We start from the raw sequence: 16,614 nt of genomic DNA on the forward strand, positions 1-16,614 counted from the left end.
AACTCCGCTACCGCCACAAATTGAATCCAATTCTGTGGGAAACACTGACTATGTATATAAAATAGATTTTTTTTTCATTGATCGTGCTACTTGCTTGAATCATACTTAATGCATCATGAACCAACTGACATTGTGTTAAAATGTGTGTGTGTGTGTGTGCAGAAGCAGACCCTGATGCAGCACGTGCTGCGCTGCGACTACGAGGCGTGCCGTCAGTACCTGGCGGGCCTGGAGCAGGCGGTGCTGCTGGAGCAGAACCCGCACGCGCTCGACGCCCTGCTGGGCCACCGCTGCGACGGCAACCGCAACGTGCTGCACGCCTGCGTCTCCGTCTGCTTCCCCGTCAGCAACAAGGAGACCAAGGAGGAGGAAGGTACGGCCCGCCGAGCCGCCGCTTCGAGAGCCGAGGCTGGCCAGGCCAGCTGGGCAGTCCTACAAGCACCCGGTCAGGCTCAGACATAATCACATACACAGCTATCCAAAAGTGCTCCGAGCTTCACTGTTTTCCACCCTTGTCATAGTTTAGTCATAAATATCTCATTTTAGAAACTGGAATAGAAATGCAGAAGCCTGCTTCTTAATTTAGTAGAGCTGTCCTCCTCAGGGACGGCTGCTTTGTTACTGCTATGGCTCATTGTCCAAGTCTGCCTGTCCACGCCGCAGGGGGAGTTCTGCAAGGACCCTGGCAGGCTTAAAGATAATGACATGCGCAGCTATCCAAAAGTGGCAGGATCTTCTCAGTTGTCCTCCCTTGGAGTCATAAATATCTCATTTATGGGCCTGGACTAGAGATGCGAAAGCAGAAGCAGTTTTTTGTTTTTTTTAATGTAGTGGGGCTCTGAAGCTAGTGGTGTGCTAGCGCCTGTCTCACTGCGGCTCACTGTTCAAGCCTCCCTGTCTTCCAGAAGCCGAGCGCTCGGAGAGGAACACGTTTGCGGAGCGGCTGTCGGCGGTGGAGGCCATTGCTAACGCCATCTCGGTGGTGTCCAGCAACAGCTCGGGCAACAGGACCGGCTCCTCCAGCAGCAGAGGGTGAGACGCCAGTCGCTGCTGGTCCACAATGTCGTAATGCAAAAATGGTGTCCAAAATCTTTCCCTCAAACGCGCGGTTTTTAGCTCAGCTAAATCCTGCACAGGACGTTTTGAGCACTGTGTCCAGATCTTAATGTGTTTTTTTTTTTTTCCTGTGTATGAGATGTGTTAATGGCTGTCCCTCCCCCCCCACCCCCCACTCTCCAGCCTGCGACTTAGAGAGATGATGAGACGCTCCCTCAGAGCAGCAGGCCTTGGACGCCATGAGTCTGGCCCCTCCTCCAGTGACCACCAGGATCCCGTGTCCCCTCCCATCGCACCCCCCAGCTGGGTGCCGGACCCCCCTCCCATGGATCCAGGTGAGCTCCCCACATCCACTGCCACATCCACTCGGCTCCCAGGGCTGCTGCTGGTGCCCTTCCATAAATGCAGCCTGTTCTCCAGCCTCGTCGCCCCTCATGCCTCCCACGCCGGCAGCCTAACTAACCTCTCGCCCTGGTGCTTCTCTCTGCTAGATGGTGACATTGATTTCATCTTGGCCCCTGCAGTGGGCTCCCTCACCACTGCTTCCACCGGCACCAGCCAGGGCCCCAGCACCTCCACCATCCCCGGTGAGCCCGCCCACAGACACACACGCGCTCGCACACGCGCTCGCACACACGCGCTCACACACACGCTCGCACACACGCTCGCGCTCGCACACGCGCTCACACACACACGCTTGCACACGCTCCGATGCAATCTCACACACACACACGCTCACACACACTCAGATGTACATCTCACACACTCAAACGGACAAGACCTCACATACACACCGAAACACTTATGCGCTCACCTACACACTCATTTCTGACACTCTGGCCCTTCACCTTCTGAGCATTTGCAATATAATGGGTGAGCTTAGCCATCCTGTTCCCACAGTTGCTTACGTGCATTCAAATACGCACACTCAACACCGAAGCAGACACAGACGGGCACTGGCACCTCAGATGGTCTCGGCACCTCCACTGACCACTGAGTGAGTCTGGTCACCCTGTCAACGTCATTGCACACAGTAGCACAGACAACAGAAACCTACAGACAGGCTCAGACGGGAGCGTAGTATATCTATCTGTTGAGTGCATCTCCATTCATGGCTTTGGGGAAAGTCAGTGTGTCATTCTGGCTTGGTACATCTGTTTGTCTGGCTGTGCACCATCGTTCACACAGTGCTGCAGTGAAAGGCCTTAAATGGCCTCTTGTGTAGGGCGTCTGCTCCAGCTCTAATGTGTCGTGTGTGTTTGTGTCTCTCCCTGGGCAGGGCCGTCGTCTGAGCCCTCAGTGGTGGAGTCCAAAGACCGCAAGGCCAACGCTCACCTCATCCTCAAGCTCATGTGTGACAGCGTGGTGCTGCGGCCTCACTTGCGCCAGCTCCTCTCTGCCAAGTACGCACCCTCTGTTTGCTTTTAATATACGCACCCACCCCAGCCCACTCCCTTGGCAGCGCTGTGCCACATTCTGTCCTCCTCTGGAGAGAGGAGTTATGATTGGCATGTATTGATGGTGTGTGTGTGTGTGTGGCAGGGATGCACGTGGAATGACTCCGTTCATGCTGGCAGTGAGCGGGAGAGCCTACCCAGCAGCCATCACGGTCCTGGAAGCGGCGCAGAAAATCGCTAAGGGTAAGGATCACACACACACACCCCCCCAGTCCCGTCTGTTTGCCAATGTGGGGCAACACGTCGCGTTTGCCTTTGATAGGGTTCCAGCTGCAGTAGGCGTGCGCTTCATTAAAAGGCATCCATCTGTTTGTGTTAGGGGAGTCTGGCAGTGGCGAGAAGGAGGACGCCGACTCGCTGTTCATGGAGATGATCTGCCCCTCGGGCACCAACCCGGATGACTCGCCCCTCTACGTGCTCTGCTGCAACGACACCTGCAGTTTCACCTGGACCGGTGCCGAGCACATCAATCAGGTGAGCGCCACTACTGACACAAACGAGTCACACCTGGCACAGGTACATTTGCCACAGATAGTTACATTGGAATTAGACTGAATGAGTTGCTAAGTAGAATAAAGATGCAGACAGATGTTGATTGATTGATTGATTGATTGATTGATTGATTGATTGTTTTGTATTCTATTGATCCTCACTGTGGTACTTGCCTTTTTCTCCTCTAAAGGACATCTTTGAGTGTCGGACCTGCGGCCTGCTGGAATCGTTGTGCTGCTGCACCGAATGTGCCCGAGTCTGCCACAAGGGACATGACTGCAAGTGCGTACACTACTGTGCCATGCAATCTCTAAATCACTCTCCCATGTTGTTGTTTTCAAATAAGTCCTTTTTTTTGGATCATCATTTAATAGTAGTTTTCTCAGCTGATGCTTCATATATTGTAGGGCTACACCGACAGAATGAATGAGCAACTGAAAGGTTCTACTGTTTGTGTATGTTTCTAGGCTGAAGAGGACCTCCCCCACTGCGTACTGCGACTGCTGGGAGAAATGCAAGTGCAAGACGCTGATAGCTGGGCAGAAGGCTGCTCGTCTGGACCTGCTCTACAGGCTCCTCACAACCACCAACCTGGTCACTACCCCCAACAGCAGGTGCACACACTCGCACACTTACTGAGCTTACACACAGTAGACTAGCTCATCTTAAGACAGTACCTTGTCCTTTGGCTTAATGTAATAATGTAGCGATAGCCCAAGTAAAGCCTTCTGCTCATGCGCTTTTCTACTAAGTGATCAGTCTGATGTAGAGCATGTGCTAAGGGATTAGCTGTGTGTTTTCATGCTCCAGTAAAACTGCATTTGTATGTACACATGTAGGAATGTTCTGTTTACTCATCCTTCTCGTCCTCTGTTTTCTCTGCACACTCTATTTCTCCTCCTTTGTCGTTGCTTTTCTGTGTGCGTCTCTCTCTCTCTCTCTGCTGTCTTGATGCCTGCAGGGGGGAGCACATCCTGCTGTTCCTGGTGCAGACAGTTGCCAGGCAGAGTGTGGAACACTGCCAGTACCGGCCGCCCCGCATCCGAGAAGACCGCAATCGCAAAGCTGCCAGTGCAGAGGGTAAGGGCGTGCGTGCGTGTGTGTGTGTATGTGTGTGACTGCGGATGCCTGCCTGCATGCGACTGGTAGTCGGTCCCTCAACAGGCCCTGACATTTTCACAGCAGTCGCTCTTGTGTCGAGCATAAAAAATTATAGGGCATATGATTTACTCTCGCAAAAATAAACACGCTGTCACTGTGCCATAGGCAATTCACAACCTTCTGAGCTGACCGGAGGGATTTATTTCCCACACGGTGTCAGTTACCATGTCGCAGTGGCTCTCGAGGCCCTGAGTCACTGATTATTTGCGCTTGTGTCGGCCCGCGTTGTAGACTCGGACATGCCGGACCATGACCTGGAGCCACCACGCTTCGCCCAGCTGGCCCTGGAGCGCGTCCTGCAGGACTGGAACGCCCTCAAGTCCATGATCATGTTTGGCTCCCAGGAGAACAAAGACCCGTAAGCCCCCTCCTCTCTCATCACAGATCAGTACCTGCTGCCACATGGCCAGTGTAGAGGTATCCATATAGCATTCTAATTGTGGAGAGTGTTTCTGTTTTAGAACTTAGATGTGATTGTGAACTTTGGACTGTAGGTGGCAGTGATGTGTTCCTTAAGTTTGTAAAGTGTATGTGAAAGAGAGGCCGAGGTGGAAGTAAAACACAACGTGTGTGTGTGTGTGTGTGTGTTGTGTCAGGCTGAGTGCGAGCAGTAGGATCGCCCACCTCCTCCCGGAGGAGCAGGTGTACCTGAACCAGCAGAGCGGCACCATCCGGCTGGACTGCTTCACCCACTGCCTCATCGTCAAGTGTGCCCCGGACATCACGGTAAGCGCCGTCTCACACTCTCAGGATTCGCCGGGTCAACAGCTTCATCATTTCCAGTTGACTTGTTTGTGTGGCCTAAGCATGATATTTATGTGTGTGTGTGTGTTGTAGTTCATCGACACGCTCCTGGGCACGCTGGTGAAGGAGCTGCAGAATAAGTACACCCCTGGAAGGAGGGAGGAGGCGGTGACCGTCACCAGACGCTTCCTGCGGTCAGTGGCCCGTGTGTTTGTCATCCTCAGCGTGGAGATGGCCTCGTCAAAGAAGAAAAAGTAAGCATTGGCCTCCGTATATTTGTGGTGTCCTAAATATTAACGCTGGCCTTTTTATATTCACATGTACCTAGCTCCAATGTTTTGTTTACTGCAGATCTGTCACTTAGATGAGATTTCTCTGAGCTAGGTTTTCTATGGCTTGTATGACAAATGATCCAGTGAAGCTGAAGCTGTATGTCCTCTCTGTTCCCCAGTAACTTCATCCCGCAGCCCATAGGGAAGTGCCGGCGTGTGTTCCAGGCTCTGCTGCCGTACGCGGTGGAGGAGCTGTGCAACGTGGCCGAGTCGCTCATCGTGCCCGTGCGCATGGGCATCGCCCGGCCCACCGCCCCCTTCACGCTGGCCAGCACCAGCATCGACGCCGTGCAGGGCAGCGAAGAGCTCTTCTCCGTGGAGCCGCTGCCGCCCAGGCCCTCCCCTGACCAGTCCAGCAAGTGAGTCCTACGCCGCCCACGCGTCCTCCTTGACCACTTGTCAGGAGATGCTAAAGAACAAGGAAAGACGGCCATTTTGTGACCCATGGCATGTTCCAAGACTTCCATATTTGTGATTAAGTCTTGAGTGTTGAATGAAAGCGATCAGATTTGTGTCTGGGTGGTGGTGTTGTTGCTTTTAGTCTCGTCTCTGTGCTCCTCTGTGCTTACATGCATCCTTGTTATGTGTGCTTTGGTTTCTCAGCTCCAGTCAGGCTGCCTCGTCCTACATCATCCGGACCCCACAACCCCACCGTAGCAGCCAATCCCAGCCCGTCCGCGGGCGCGACGAGGAGCAGGACGACATTGTGTCCGCTGACGTAGAGGAGGTAAGAAAGCCCATCAGACCCCCCCTGACAACCGTTTCCATCAGCGCTTCCTCCTCCTCTAACCTGAAGAACATGCCGCTAAAAGATTTTCTGTGGTCAGGTGGAGGTAGTGGAGGGTGTTGCTGGAGAGGAGGATCACCATGACGACCAGGAGGAGCAGGGGGAGGAGAACGCAGAGGCTGAGGGTCAGCACGACGAGCACGATGAGGACGGTGAGTGCCGTTCAGAGTGCCGCTCGCGCCTCCACAATCGCACACGCTCCAGGTTATCAACTTAACAGGGTCACTGGCAATGGAGTTAATTTATCTTCTGCACCTCCTACAGGAAGTGACATGGAGTTGGATCTCCTTGCTGCCGCGGAGACAGAGAGTGACAGCGAGAGTAACCACAGCAACCAGGACAATGCTAGTGGACGGAGAAGTGTTGTCACGGCAGCAACTGCCGGATCTGAAGCAGGTGTGTAATTTCAGTAATGACGAATGGAATGTGAAATAATTAGTAATTCATGTATGACCTACAAAGACAAGCTTTTTGCTACTCTGCTGCTATGGTCACCACTCAAGGAGTCTGTATTAATACTTAAATCTGTGTAGAATCTAATGTGTTTGCCCTGGGGATTGGGAATTGGGAATATGTCAGTTCCATATAGAGAACAGATGAAATTCTAAAAGCGACTTGGCCACTGACACTGATGGGGTTGCTAGCTGTTTCAGAGCTCATGACTAGCACTTGTTTTCTGCTGGAATGCGATATAGTGTTTAGCTCAACGCCCTCTATTTCATTTGCAGGCAGTAGGGTGTCCCTGGCATTTCCCATCTTTGGTATGGGCCTCTCTTTGTCTTAATGCATATATGTCAGGAGCCGAGTGATCGTGGCGATTGCACACAGAGTTAATGTGGAGATGTGCCCTCAGTGTAGATCACCAGCCCCCACCCCCCCACCTCAACCAGGATCACGTGCTTTGTAAACCAATAACTGGGTTGCTGTTTCTTTTTTCCCCCTAATATAAAAAATAACTTAGATTGAGTGGTTCTTGTTCCTGCTAACCTGTGTGGATGTATGCACACATGATAGAATCACGCTTTTATTTTTTTAGTTTAAGCAAAAAAAAAAAGGATGTTGATCTGGTTTATCTTACGCTTTTCAGCATCTGCTACTAACACCACTGGTTGAACGAGAGGACACACACACACACACTCACACACAGGTTGATTCACACACTTGATTGTGTTGATTGTGTTTGAACTTTGCTTTAGTCTGAACTCCAGCAGCGGTCCATGCCTTGTGTGGTGCTTGTGTGCCTCGTAGTGTTTGTGGTGTCTAGAGATAGCACAGTTAGTGGCAGGTGTCCTTGAGATGGTAATGGTTTGGCATGGAGCACTAACCTACAACTCCCGTTGGGGGCATTCTGCTGTGTTATGGCCACACTGACACCTCCTCCTCCTCCTCCTCCTCCTCCTCCTCGCCTCCCTCCTCCTCCCCCTCCTCTCTGTTTTGAACTCTCTTCCTCCTTCCACTTTCCCCTTCAAGGTGCCAGCAGTGTCCCTGCCTTCTTTTCAGAGGACGACTCGCAGTCCAACGACTCGAGCGACTCGGACAGCAGCAGCAGCCAGAGCGACGACGTGGACCAGGAGACGTTCCTGGTGGACGAGCCGCTGGAGAGGACCACGGGCACGGCGCACGCCAACAGCGCCGCCCAGGCGCCACGCTCCATGCAGTGGGCCGTCCGCACCACGCCCAGCCAGCGGGCAGCAGGGGGCGCCCCGTCCAGCACCTCCACTCCTGCAGGTCAGGCGCCTCCCTCTTCGACCGTATTCACCTTTTCATCATTTCGTCATTTTATATATTCAATTAGACGTGCAACTCTGTTTGCTTATCACATTTAATAATGTACATTGGGCCTGGTGAAGGTCCGTTTTGTTCAGCTGAGCACTCATTGTTGTATAGTCTGAATGTTCACCTTTCACCTTGACTTTGATTAATGACACCATCTCTATGCTGGATTTGTGAGTTGTCAGATAAGATCAGAGGTAACGTGTTACAACCTGTTAGTGTATGATTCAAATAAGCATGAGAAATGTAAGGCAATTAGTGCTTTCGCAAAAACCCTTCTACAAGATTGATTACTTGTGGTCAGCACACAAGACAAATGTTTGGATTTTGCAACTGTAAATATGCTGTTACCCTGAGGAACATGCTCACGGATAAACTTTGTGTCCCCTCCACCCCAGCGAGCTCCACGGGCCTGATCTACATTGACCCGTCCAACCTGCGTCGCAGCAGTGCCATCAGCAACAGTGCTGCGGTGGCCGCCGCCGCTCTGGAGGCCAGCAACTCCAGCAGCTACCTGACGTCCGCCAGCAGCCTGGCCCGCGCCTACAGCATTGTCATCCGCCAGATCTCCGACCTCATGGGCCTCATCCCCAAGTACAACCACCTGGTCTACTCTCAGTATCCTGCGGCCGTCAAGCTCACCTACCAGGACGCGGTCAACCTGCAGGTGGGTCTGGGATCAGCATGTCTCACACTGCAAATCTTTTCTCAGATCAAATTCAAAGAAGGAAACAAATGTTTTATTTATTTTGTATATGGTTTCAGGAAACTATTATTCTTCCTACTGTGCATGTTGTTAGTTGTGATTAACAGTCAACAGCCCATAAGAAAAATACAAATTTTCAAGCCAGATCTGTAGTCAGTAACATAATTTGCGTCTCAATTTGTGTCTGTAGAACTATGTGGAAGACAAGCTGATCCCCACCTGGAACTGGATGGTGTCCATCATGGACTCCACGGAGGCCCAGCTGCGCTACGGCTCAGCGCTGTCCTCCGCTGGGGACCCGGGTCACCCCAGCCACCCGCTGCACGCCTCTCAGCACGCCGGCCGCCGAGAGCGCATGACCGCCCGCGAGGAGCCCAGCCTGCGCACGCTGGAGGGCCGCAGGTACACACCTCCACATTTTCAGAAATTCCGTTTCCTCGTCCACAACAGTTGTGAAGTGTGTTTGTTACAATGTTTTTGCCACAATAGTTTGGTGGTGTGACATTCTGTACATTGTAACACACTTAGAGTCGTACTTGCAGGACATGTGAACGTGCACATTAATTGTGAGCCTGGATGCAGTAAGTGAATGTGAGCTCTGCTGATTGACCTGCTCTGTGTCCTGCTCTAGGCGCGCCGCCACACTGCTGACCGCTCGGCAGGGGATGATGTCGGCCCGCGGAGACTTCCTGAACTACGCGCTGTCGCTGATGCGCTCGCACAACGACGAGCACTCGGACGTGCTGCCCGTGCTGGACGTGTGCTCACTCAAACACGTGGCCTACGTCTTCCAGGCCCTCATCTACTGGATCAAGGCCATGAATCAGCAGACCACGCTGGACACGCCACAGATGGACCGCAAAAGGTTAGTCTGTCCCCTGCATAGGGTGTTTTAATAGGAGCATTTGACCGTGAAGACTCTTAGGTTATGGGATTTGGCAGACGCTTTTGTCCAAAACGACATACAAATACAAAACAATATAATACTTAAATTTAACAGAGTACAATTTAAGATGTTGGTCAGACTAAAATTAGAGTATAAAATTAAAATTATAATCATGTGAGATTCACCAAACTGTTTATTCTGAAGGAATCGAGAAATTCTGGAGCTTGGTTTGGACAATGAGGACTCGGAACACGAGAACGATGAGGACACCAATCAGAGTAAGTGTGTGTGGAGAATGCTACATGCATCCAGAGATTCACATCTGCTCTCACTTTTTTGAGTCGGTGCTCTTTGGAAAACAAATCTGAGTGAACTTTTTTTGACGTGAAAGTGTGAATCTTCCATTAAAACCCCAAAATAACAAGCCCATGCTATTACGCAACTACTACTGTTAGGTTTTGCATTGGGATTCGAAGAGGGACACAAGAGGAAGGCAGTTAGGCAGAAAGGAGGCAAAAAGAAGCGAGCGGCTGTCAAAGGTACCGTGGAGCATAGGCAGTCTGGGAACAAGCCTTTTGATTCCTACAGACGTGTGTTGACTCGCTCGGTCTCTGAGCTTTTTGGTTTTGGCTGCCATTTATCTTTAATGTCCCGTATGTCTGAATGTTTGCATGGCTTCCTCTGGATGATCCATTCTTTCTTTTCAGAATTCTTGCAGGAACCCTGGATGAGCTTTCTTGTGTCGGGATGCTGTGTTCTGTTCTCATGTTCTGCTCCGTGTTGTGTTCTCTCAGGTTCCACGCTGCAAGACAAGGATGACGAGCCGGTTCCCGCAGAGACGGGACAGAACCACCCCTTCTTCCGCCGCTCGGACTCCATGACCTTCCTGGGCTGCATCCCGCCCAATCCCTTTGAAGTGCCCTTGGCTGAAGCCATCCCATTGGCTGATCAGCCCCACCTCTTACAGGTGAGCCTCAAACCCCAGTCTTGTTCCTTCTACCATATAACAAGTTATTTTTTTGTTTTCTTTGATTCTTCAATTTCTCGTCTTTGACTGTAATCGGAGTCTGCTGTAATTTCCTTGTTTTTGTCTTCTACGGGGCAGCCGTGGCCTACTGGTTAGCACTTCGGACCTGTAACCGGAGGGTTGCCGGTTCGAACCCTGACCAGTAGGCATGGCTGAAGTGCCCTTGAGCAAGGCACCTAACCCCTCACCGCCGCTGTTGATGCAGGCAGCTCACTGCACCGGGATTAGTGTGTGCTTCACCTCACTGTGTGTACACTGTGTGCTGTGTGGGTTTCACTAATTCACGGATTTGGATAAATGCAGAGACCAAATTTCCCTCACGGGATCAAAAGAGTATATATACTTATACTATACTTATACTCATCTTCGTCTCCCCCTTTTCTGCTCTTTGCAGCCCAATGCGAGGAAGGAGGACCTGTTTGGTCGACCAAGCCAGGGGCTGTACTCCTCCTCTTACATGGCCAGCAAAGGTCTTGCTGACATGTCGGTGGATAGGAACTGCCTAGAGGTAAGCAAAGGAGTAAGTACAGGAGTATGCCCATTTACATCTTTCTTTCTAAATTATTTACAATTTTAGACTTGGCAGTTGCTGCAGGCATGTCAAGTACCAGTACATACCAAGTTGTCACCAAGCCGTGCTAAACCTTTGGGAACCCCGTCTCCACAGATTCTACCCACTAAGATGTCGTACTCGGCCAACATGAAGAACGTGATGAGCATGGAGTCACGGCCCAGGGGTAGCGAGGACCAGGCCGCAGCGGAGCAGGAGATGGACACCTCCAAGCCCGGCCCCTCTCCCCACGACCTGGCTGCCCAGCTCAAGAGCAGCCTGCTGGCTGAGATCGGCCTGACCGAGAGTGACGGACCTCCCTTGCCCTCCTTCAGGTAGGACTACCAGCTACCCAGGAAGTGTAGGAACGTCCTGTCCTAGCCAAACAGTAGGGCATTGTTGACATGGCTATTGATTGTGTGGGAACTGCTACTATTCCACCAGTTGCCAGTTCCTTGCTAGCTCCCTCAGGTATTAAAATAGTGTAATGTGTCCGTCTCCGATCTGTGTGGAGTAATGTGTGCGTGTTGTTTGTGTGTCAGACCCCACTGTAGTTTTATGGGAATGGTGATCTCTCATGACATGCTGCTGGGCCGCTGGCGGCTCTCTCTGGAGCTGTTTGGAAGAGTCTTCATGGAGGATGTGGGCGCTGAGCCAGGATCGGTGAGTCCATCCACACGTCCCTGCCGGTCACACTTACTGAGAAGCTCAGGGCTCAGGAAGAGATGCCTTTTATTCATGAACATTCACTTAGTATTATATTAGTATTACAGTAGTTTTGGGGATTTGGTGAGTCATTTTAAACCCTTTGGGTAATGGGTTTAATAGTATGGAGATTTTGACGGTCTCTCCATTTCAAACGTGACAGATCCTGACAGAGCTGGGTGGCTTTGAGGTGAAGGAGTCTAAGTTCCGGCGGGAGATGGAGAAGCTGCGTAACCTGCAGTCGCGGGACCTGGCGCTGGAGGTGGACCGCGACCGCGACCAGCTCATCCAGCAGACCATGCGGCAGCTCAACACACACTTCGGCCGCCGCTGCACCACCACGCCCATGGCCGTGCACCGCGTCAAGGTCACCTTCAAGGACGAGCCGGGCGAGGGCAGCGGAGTGGCGCGCAGCTTCTACACGGCCATCGCCCAGGCCTTCCTGTCCAACGAGAAGCTGCCCAACCTGGACTGCGTGCAGAGTGTCAGCAAGGGCATGCAGGCTAGCAGTACGTAACCCTGCTTTTACCACACGTTACACTACACAGAATCACAGAGGATGGCTTAGTCTAACTCTGCTGCATCTCTTGCAGCTTTCTGTCAGTTTCAACAGTCCATTTTAACACAAATAGTCCAAAAACAGTTGTTGTTGCTGTTGTTGCTGCAGTTGCTGCATTCGCTGACTTGGGCGTGAACATAGGAGAACAAGATTTGAAAGGTTTACTCTTTACAGCTTTGGCCTTTAGCTCTTAGTTGTCGCTTTTGTTAACTGACCGCTATTGTGTGTGTGTGTGTGTGTGTGTCTAGATCTCATGCAACGACTGAGGAACAGGGACCGGGAGAGGGAACGCAGGAGCGGGGGGCTGCGAGCTGGCTCCCGGCGGGACCGCGACCGGTGGGTATCTGGTGGTATTGTTGGTGGTTCCACGGCAGTCATCTCCTCTGCCCTAGATGAACCCCTAACTCCTAGACTGACTCCTATGGTCTGTGCCCCTGTGTTAAATAGGGACTCGAGAAGGCAGTTGTCCATCGACACCCGGCCCTTCAGGCCTGCCTCTGAAGGAAACCCCAGCGACGAACCGGACCCACTTCCGGCACACAGACAGGCGCTGGGAGAACGGCTGTACCCCCGGGTACACGCCATGCAACCGGTACACCTCCCTCCTTACAGCATTTCAATTATACATCTATGTACATATATGCTTTATTGATCTTCAACCTTTGACAGTCAACATAACTTTGTAATCAGGAAATTGGTTGGACAACAGATACTGCTGTCTGTCTTGTAACGGAGATGTAATATGTAATGTGTTGGTTGCAGGCGTTTGCGAGTAAAATCACAGGGATGCTGCTGGAGCTGTCCCCCGCTCAGCTGCTGCTGCTCCTGGCCAGTGAGGACTCCCTGAGGGCCCGTGTGGAGGAGGCCATGGAGCTCCTTATCGCACATGGAAGGTAATTACTGCCACCGCTGCTGCTCTCTGTTCAAGCTTAATCTGAAATGACACTCTGATTTAGCCCATCTACAAATCAGAGTATGAAAATGTCCATGAGTGTTTTTTATTGATAACCTATGCAAGCGTGCCTTGTGTATTAATGTTTTGTATTTTTGGTTTTCCTCTCAGGGAAAACGGTGCCGACAGCATATTGGACCTCGGTGTCCTGGACACCCCTGAGAAAGCACAGGTTTGTTTTTTGTCCTTGGAGAGCTCACACCAGAGTTGCACTGGTTTAGTCTGGTTTTAAAGGTTCTGTTACCTCCTTTTAGGCATACTTAGAATGTTTACCATGGTAACATGGGTCTGTTCTCCATCTCTACAGCAGGAGAACAGGAAGAGGCACGGCTCTACCCGCAGCGTGGTGGACATGGAGCTGGACGACCCCGATGATGGGGACGATAACGCCCCTTTGTTCTACCAACCGGGCAAACGGGGCTTCTACTCCCCACGACCGGGCAAGAACACGGAGGCCAGACTCAACTGCTTCCGCAACATTGGCAGGTAAGCACTCCCAGCCGCTCCCACTGCATCTCCATTGTCCTCTGCTCCCTTAAAGGGATCACATAAAGACCCGTATCTAATGATGGTGAATCTCTAAGTGATGGCTTTGATTTTTTTCCCTTTTCCAGAATACTAGGGCTTTGTCTGCTGCAGAATGAACTGTGCCCTATCACTTTGAACAGACACGTCATCAAAGTGCTGCTCGGGAGAAAGGTAAGCACACAGATGCGGTTTACTTTTCTATTTTCTTTATTATTTTTTTTAAAAATGTCCCCTTTATTTGTTACATTGCCACGTAATGCAGGTGGCTTGGACATTTGATAGGGTGCCATATTCTGAGCTGTCTGTGCCATTTGTTTGCAGGTGAACTGGCATGACTTTGCCTTCTTCGACCCAGTGATGTATGAGAGCTTGCGGCAGCTAATCCTCCACTCCCAGGCTGGGGAGGCCGAGGCCGTGTTCTCAGCCATGGACCTGGCCTTCGCCATCGACCTCTGTAAAGAGGAGGGCGCTGGACAGGTACACATCCAGTTCTGCTTATCAGAATCATCCAGTATTGTTTTTTTTTATTTCACCACAAACAATGCCATGTGATCTTAATGATCTGTTTTCTTCTCCCCTCAGGTGGAGCTCTTGTCTGGTGGGGTGAACATGCCAGTGACCCCTTTGAATGTTTATGAGTATGTTAGGAAGTATGCAGAGCACAGAATGTTGGTGGTTGCTGAACAGCCTCTGCATGTAAGTATGCTGTATTGAACTTAGAAAATGGGAAATAAGTTTAGTTGTTGTTTGCAGTGTAATGTACTCATTATATGTTGATATGTAATGTATATAAATAATGATATTGCTGTATGTCCGTACCATTTTATTTGTGTTGTTCTGGGACAGTATCATCTTGTCCTTGCTACTGCCGTCAGTCACTGGCATAGCCTCAGATACCGGCAGCTCTGCCCAGCCATGTTTCCTTTTATGGTGTAACTGACCAGGCATGAGTTTCTGGAAATAAAGGGATATAATTAGGTCAAGGCATGACACTGGGTTTGTAGAGCCCACACGTTAATTGGAATGGTGGTATGCTCCCTGGCAGGCAATGAGAAAGGGTCTCCTAGATGTGCTTCCCAAGAATGCCCTGGAGGACCTCACAGCAGAGGACTTCCGGCTTCTGGTCAATGGGTGTGGAGAGGTCAATGTGCAGATGCTTATCAGCTTCACCTCATTCAACGATGAATCGGGTAAGGGTTGAGCTGCACACATCAGACCAGGCCATGTTGAGATCTTGGAAGGACTAGGTTCTGCCAGAAATGGAATTTGGCCCTTGCATCTCTCAAAATGGTGGACATCAAATAATTTATAGGTGGATATAACATCTAGCTCTTAAGTTGTTTCTTACATGTCAGATGTAAGATACATGTTCTTATTTGACATATTTTGTATGATCACTTCAGTGATTTAACATCTGTTGAATTCACAGGGGAAAATGCTGAGAAACTTCTACAGTTCAAGCGCTGGTTTTGGTCCATTGTTGAGAAGATGAGTATGACAGAAAGGCAGGATCTGGTAAGACTTATTACCATCTATATTATTGCCATCATTTACTACAGTCATTTCACGTTGAATAAAAAAAAAAAAAAAACTTTCTACAAACAAGTATTAACCATTGATCCACGGTATTGGTTAACTGTATCACTAACCTGATTATTTCCCTGGGCCACTGCAGGTGTACTTCTGGACATCCAGTCCATCTCTGCCGGCTAGCGAGGAGGGCTTCCAGCCGATGCCTTCCATCACCATCCGGCCTCCAGATGACCAGCACCTGCCCACCGCCAACACCTGCATCTCCCGCCTCTATGTGCCACTCTACTCCTCCAAACAGATTCTCAAACAGAAACTCTTATTAGCCATCAAGACCAAGAACTTCGGTTTTGTGTAGAGGTTGACGAAAAAACATGTTTACTGTTGTGTAATATTACTAGTTCCATTTTTGTAGATTTATTTTTTGTCTATACAATTTTATGGAATTTAAAGAAATGCTGTCGCATCCCTGGCGGTAATTTTGATCTGTTGTGAAAGCAGACGGCTTGTTCTTATTTTATTTTCTGTTTTATTTTATTTTTTATTTTTTTTCTGAAATAAATATACATTCCTGCATTGGCTTTGTGAAGTTGAGCCCGCAGCTCTCAGTTCCATTGGCTTGAACTGTAATGTCCCAGGAATCATCTGTTCGACATGAAACTGTCTGCCGAGCCCCAGCCAAAGATGACAGCAGAAAATATTTAACAAAAAAAAATTTACACTGTGATTATGAATTTTTTCTTCCCCTTCTGCCCATGACAGAAAACTTACTATCACTGAGAGATCACAGCTGCCTTTGTGGAAAGTCATTTTTTCTTGTATAGGGGGAGTAGGGAATTTCAGAATAAACTTGGATGCAACTACTGGCTTTTCTTTGGTCTTTGGCATGTTTATCTGAGTAATACTAACACATTGTATTTAAGCATGAATAGGTTAATTTAAACATACTTAAGGAGACAGGTGTACATCTAGATTTTTTTTCTACTCAAAGATGGTATGACACATGTCGTAGCCAGCTGTCATTTAGTCAGAGGAGTTCAAAACATCTGTTGCAACAATAGCTGCACATTTCGGGTTATAGGAAGTTCAATTAAGGTCAGCGCCTCCTGGCACAGAAATCGTATTGCAGTCATGAGTTGAGGACTTGTCTGCTAACGTGTGCTAGGAGGTAATAATTGTATACTACGTTTTACAACTCTCAATTACAGTACAAATTAGCCTGTGCAAAGCTTTGCAGATGGTGAATAATGTTAGTTGCAATCTAGTAGGTAGTAATCTATTCATCGAAATTGTGTCTGCCAACAATTAAAGATTAAAATGAACAGCGGTGAAAGGTATTTTTGAGCGGCGCCCCTTGAGAACCTCCTGT

General features: G+C 50.0%; 1 protein-coding gene across 13 annotated transcripts in view; it reads left to right on the forward strand.

The window, feature by feature from the left end:
* ubr5 (ubiquitin protein ligase E3 component n-recognin 5) overlaps positions 1-16,108 on the forward strand; it is a 40,258-nt gene extending 24,150 nt beyond the window's left edge. For 2 of the 13 annotated variants that reach the window (XM_042107782.1, XM_042107779.1), the window contains exons 21-60: positions 163-373; positions 906-1,032; positions 1,240-1,391; positions 1,548-1,643; positions 2,336-2,459; positions 2,599-2,696; positions 2,833-2,987; positions 3,196-3,287; positions 3,473-3,619; positions 3,967-4,085; positions 4,398-4,524; positions 4,763-4,892; positions 5,004-5,164; positions 5,362-5,601; positions 5,846-5,969; positions 6,070-6,181; positions 6,294-6,425; positions 6,758-6,790; positions 7,500-7,757; positions 8,201-8,469; positions 8,699-8,910; positions 9,140-9,373; positions 9,599-9,672; positions 10,189-10,361; positions 10,816-10,941; positions 11,089-11,306; positions 11,514-11,634; positions 11,840-12,185; positions 12,344-12,394; positions 12,484-12,571; positions 12,683-12,827; positions 12,998-13,128; positions 13,299-13,359; positions 13,495-13,673; positions 13,802-13,886; positions 14,037-14,192; positions 14,298-14,411; positions 14,761-14,905; positions 15,145-15,230; positions 15,391-16,108. In XM_042107782.1, the coding sequence (XP_041963716.1) occupies positions 163-373; positions 906-1,032; positions 1,240-1,391; positions 1,548-1,643; positions 2,336-2,459; positions 2,599-2,696; positions 2,833-2,987; positions 3,196-3,287; positions 3,473-3,619; positions 3,967-4,085; positions 4,398-4,524; positions 4,763-4,892; positions 5,004-5,164; positions 5,362-5,601; positions 5,846-5,969; positions 6,070-6,181; positions 6,294-6,425; positions 6,758-6,790; positions 7,500-7,757; positions 8,201-8,469; positions 8,699-8,910; positions 9,140-9,373; positions 9,599-9,672; positions 10,189-10,361; positions 10,816-10,941; positions 11,089-11,306; positions 11,514-11,634; positions 11,840-12,185; positions 12,344-12,394; positions 12,484-12,571; positions 12,683-12,827; positions 12,998-13,128; positions 13,299-13,359; positions 13,495-13,673; positions 13,802-13,886; positions 14,037-14,192; positions 14,298-14,411; positions 14,761-14,905; positions 15,145-15,230; positions 15,391-15,603 (5,865 nt within the window). In that variant the 3' untranslated portion in view covers positions 15,604-16,108. Of the gene's footprint in view, positions 1-162; positions 446-905; positions 1,033-1,239; positions 1,392-1,547; positions 1,644-2,335; positions 2,460-2,598; positions 2,697-2,832; positions 2,988-3,195; positions 3,288-3,472; positions 3,620-3,966; positions 4,086-4,397; positions 4,525-4,762; positions 4,893-5,003; positions 5,165-5,361; positions 5,602-5,845; positions 5,970-6,069; positions 6,182-6,293; positions 6,426-6,757; positions 6,791-7,499; positions 7,758-8,200; positions 8,470-8,698; positions 8,911-9,139; positions 9,374-9,598; positions 9,673-10,188; positions 10,362-10,815; positions 10,942-11,088; positions 11,307-11,513; positions 11,635-11,839; positions 12,186-12,343; positions 12,395-12,483; positions 12,572-12,682; positions 12,828-12,997; positions 13,129-13,298; positions 13,360-13,494; positions 13,674-13,801; positions 13,887-14,036; positions 14,193-14,297; positions 14,412-14,760; positions 14,906-15,144; positions 15,231-15,390 lie in introns of all 13 variants that reach the window. The other 11 variants (XM_042107773.1, XM_042107777.1, XM_042107775.1 and 8 more) reach the window with 10 other exon arrangements.
* The last annotated feature ends 506 nt before the right edge of the window (positions 16,109-16,614 follow it).

The sequence above is a fragment of the Alosa sapidissima genome, chromosome 10 (assembly GCF_018492685.1).
Source record: "Alosa sapidissima isolate fAloSap1 chromosome 10, fAloSap1.pri, whole genome shotgun sequence".
Lineage (NCBI taxonomy): Eukaryota > Metazoa > Chordata > Actinopteri > Clupeiformes > Clupeidae > Alosa > Alosa sapidissima.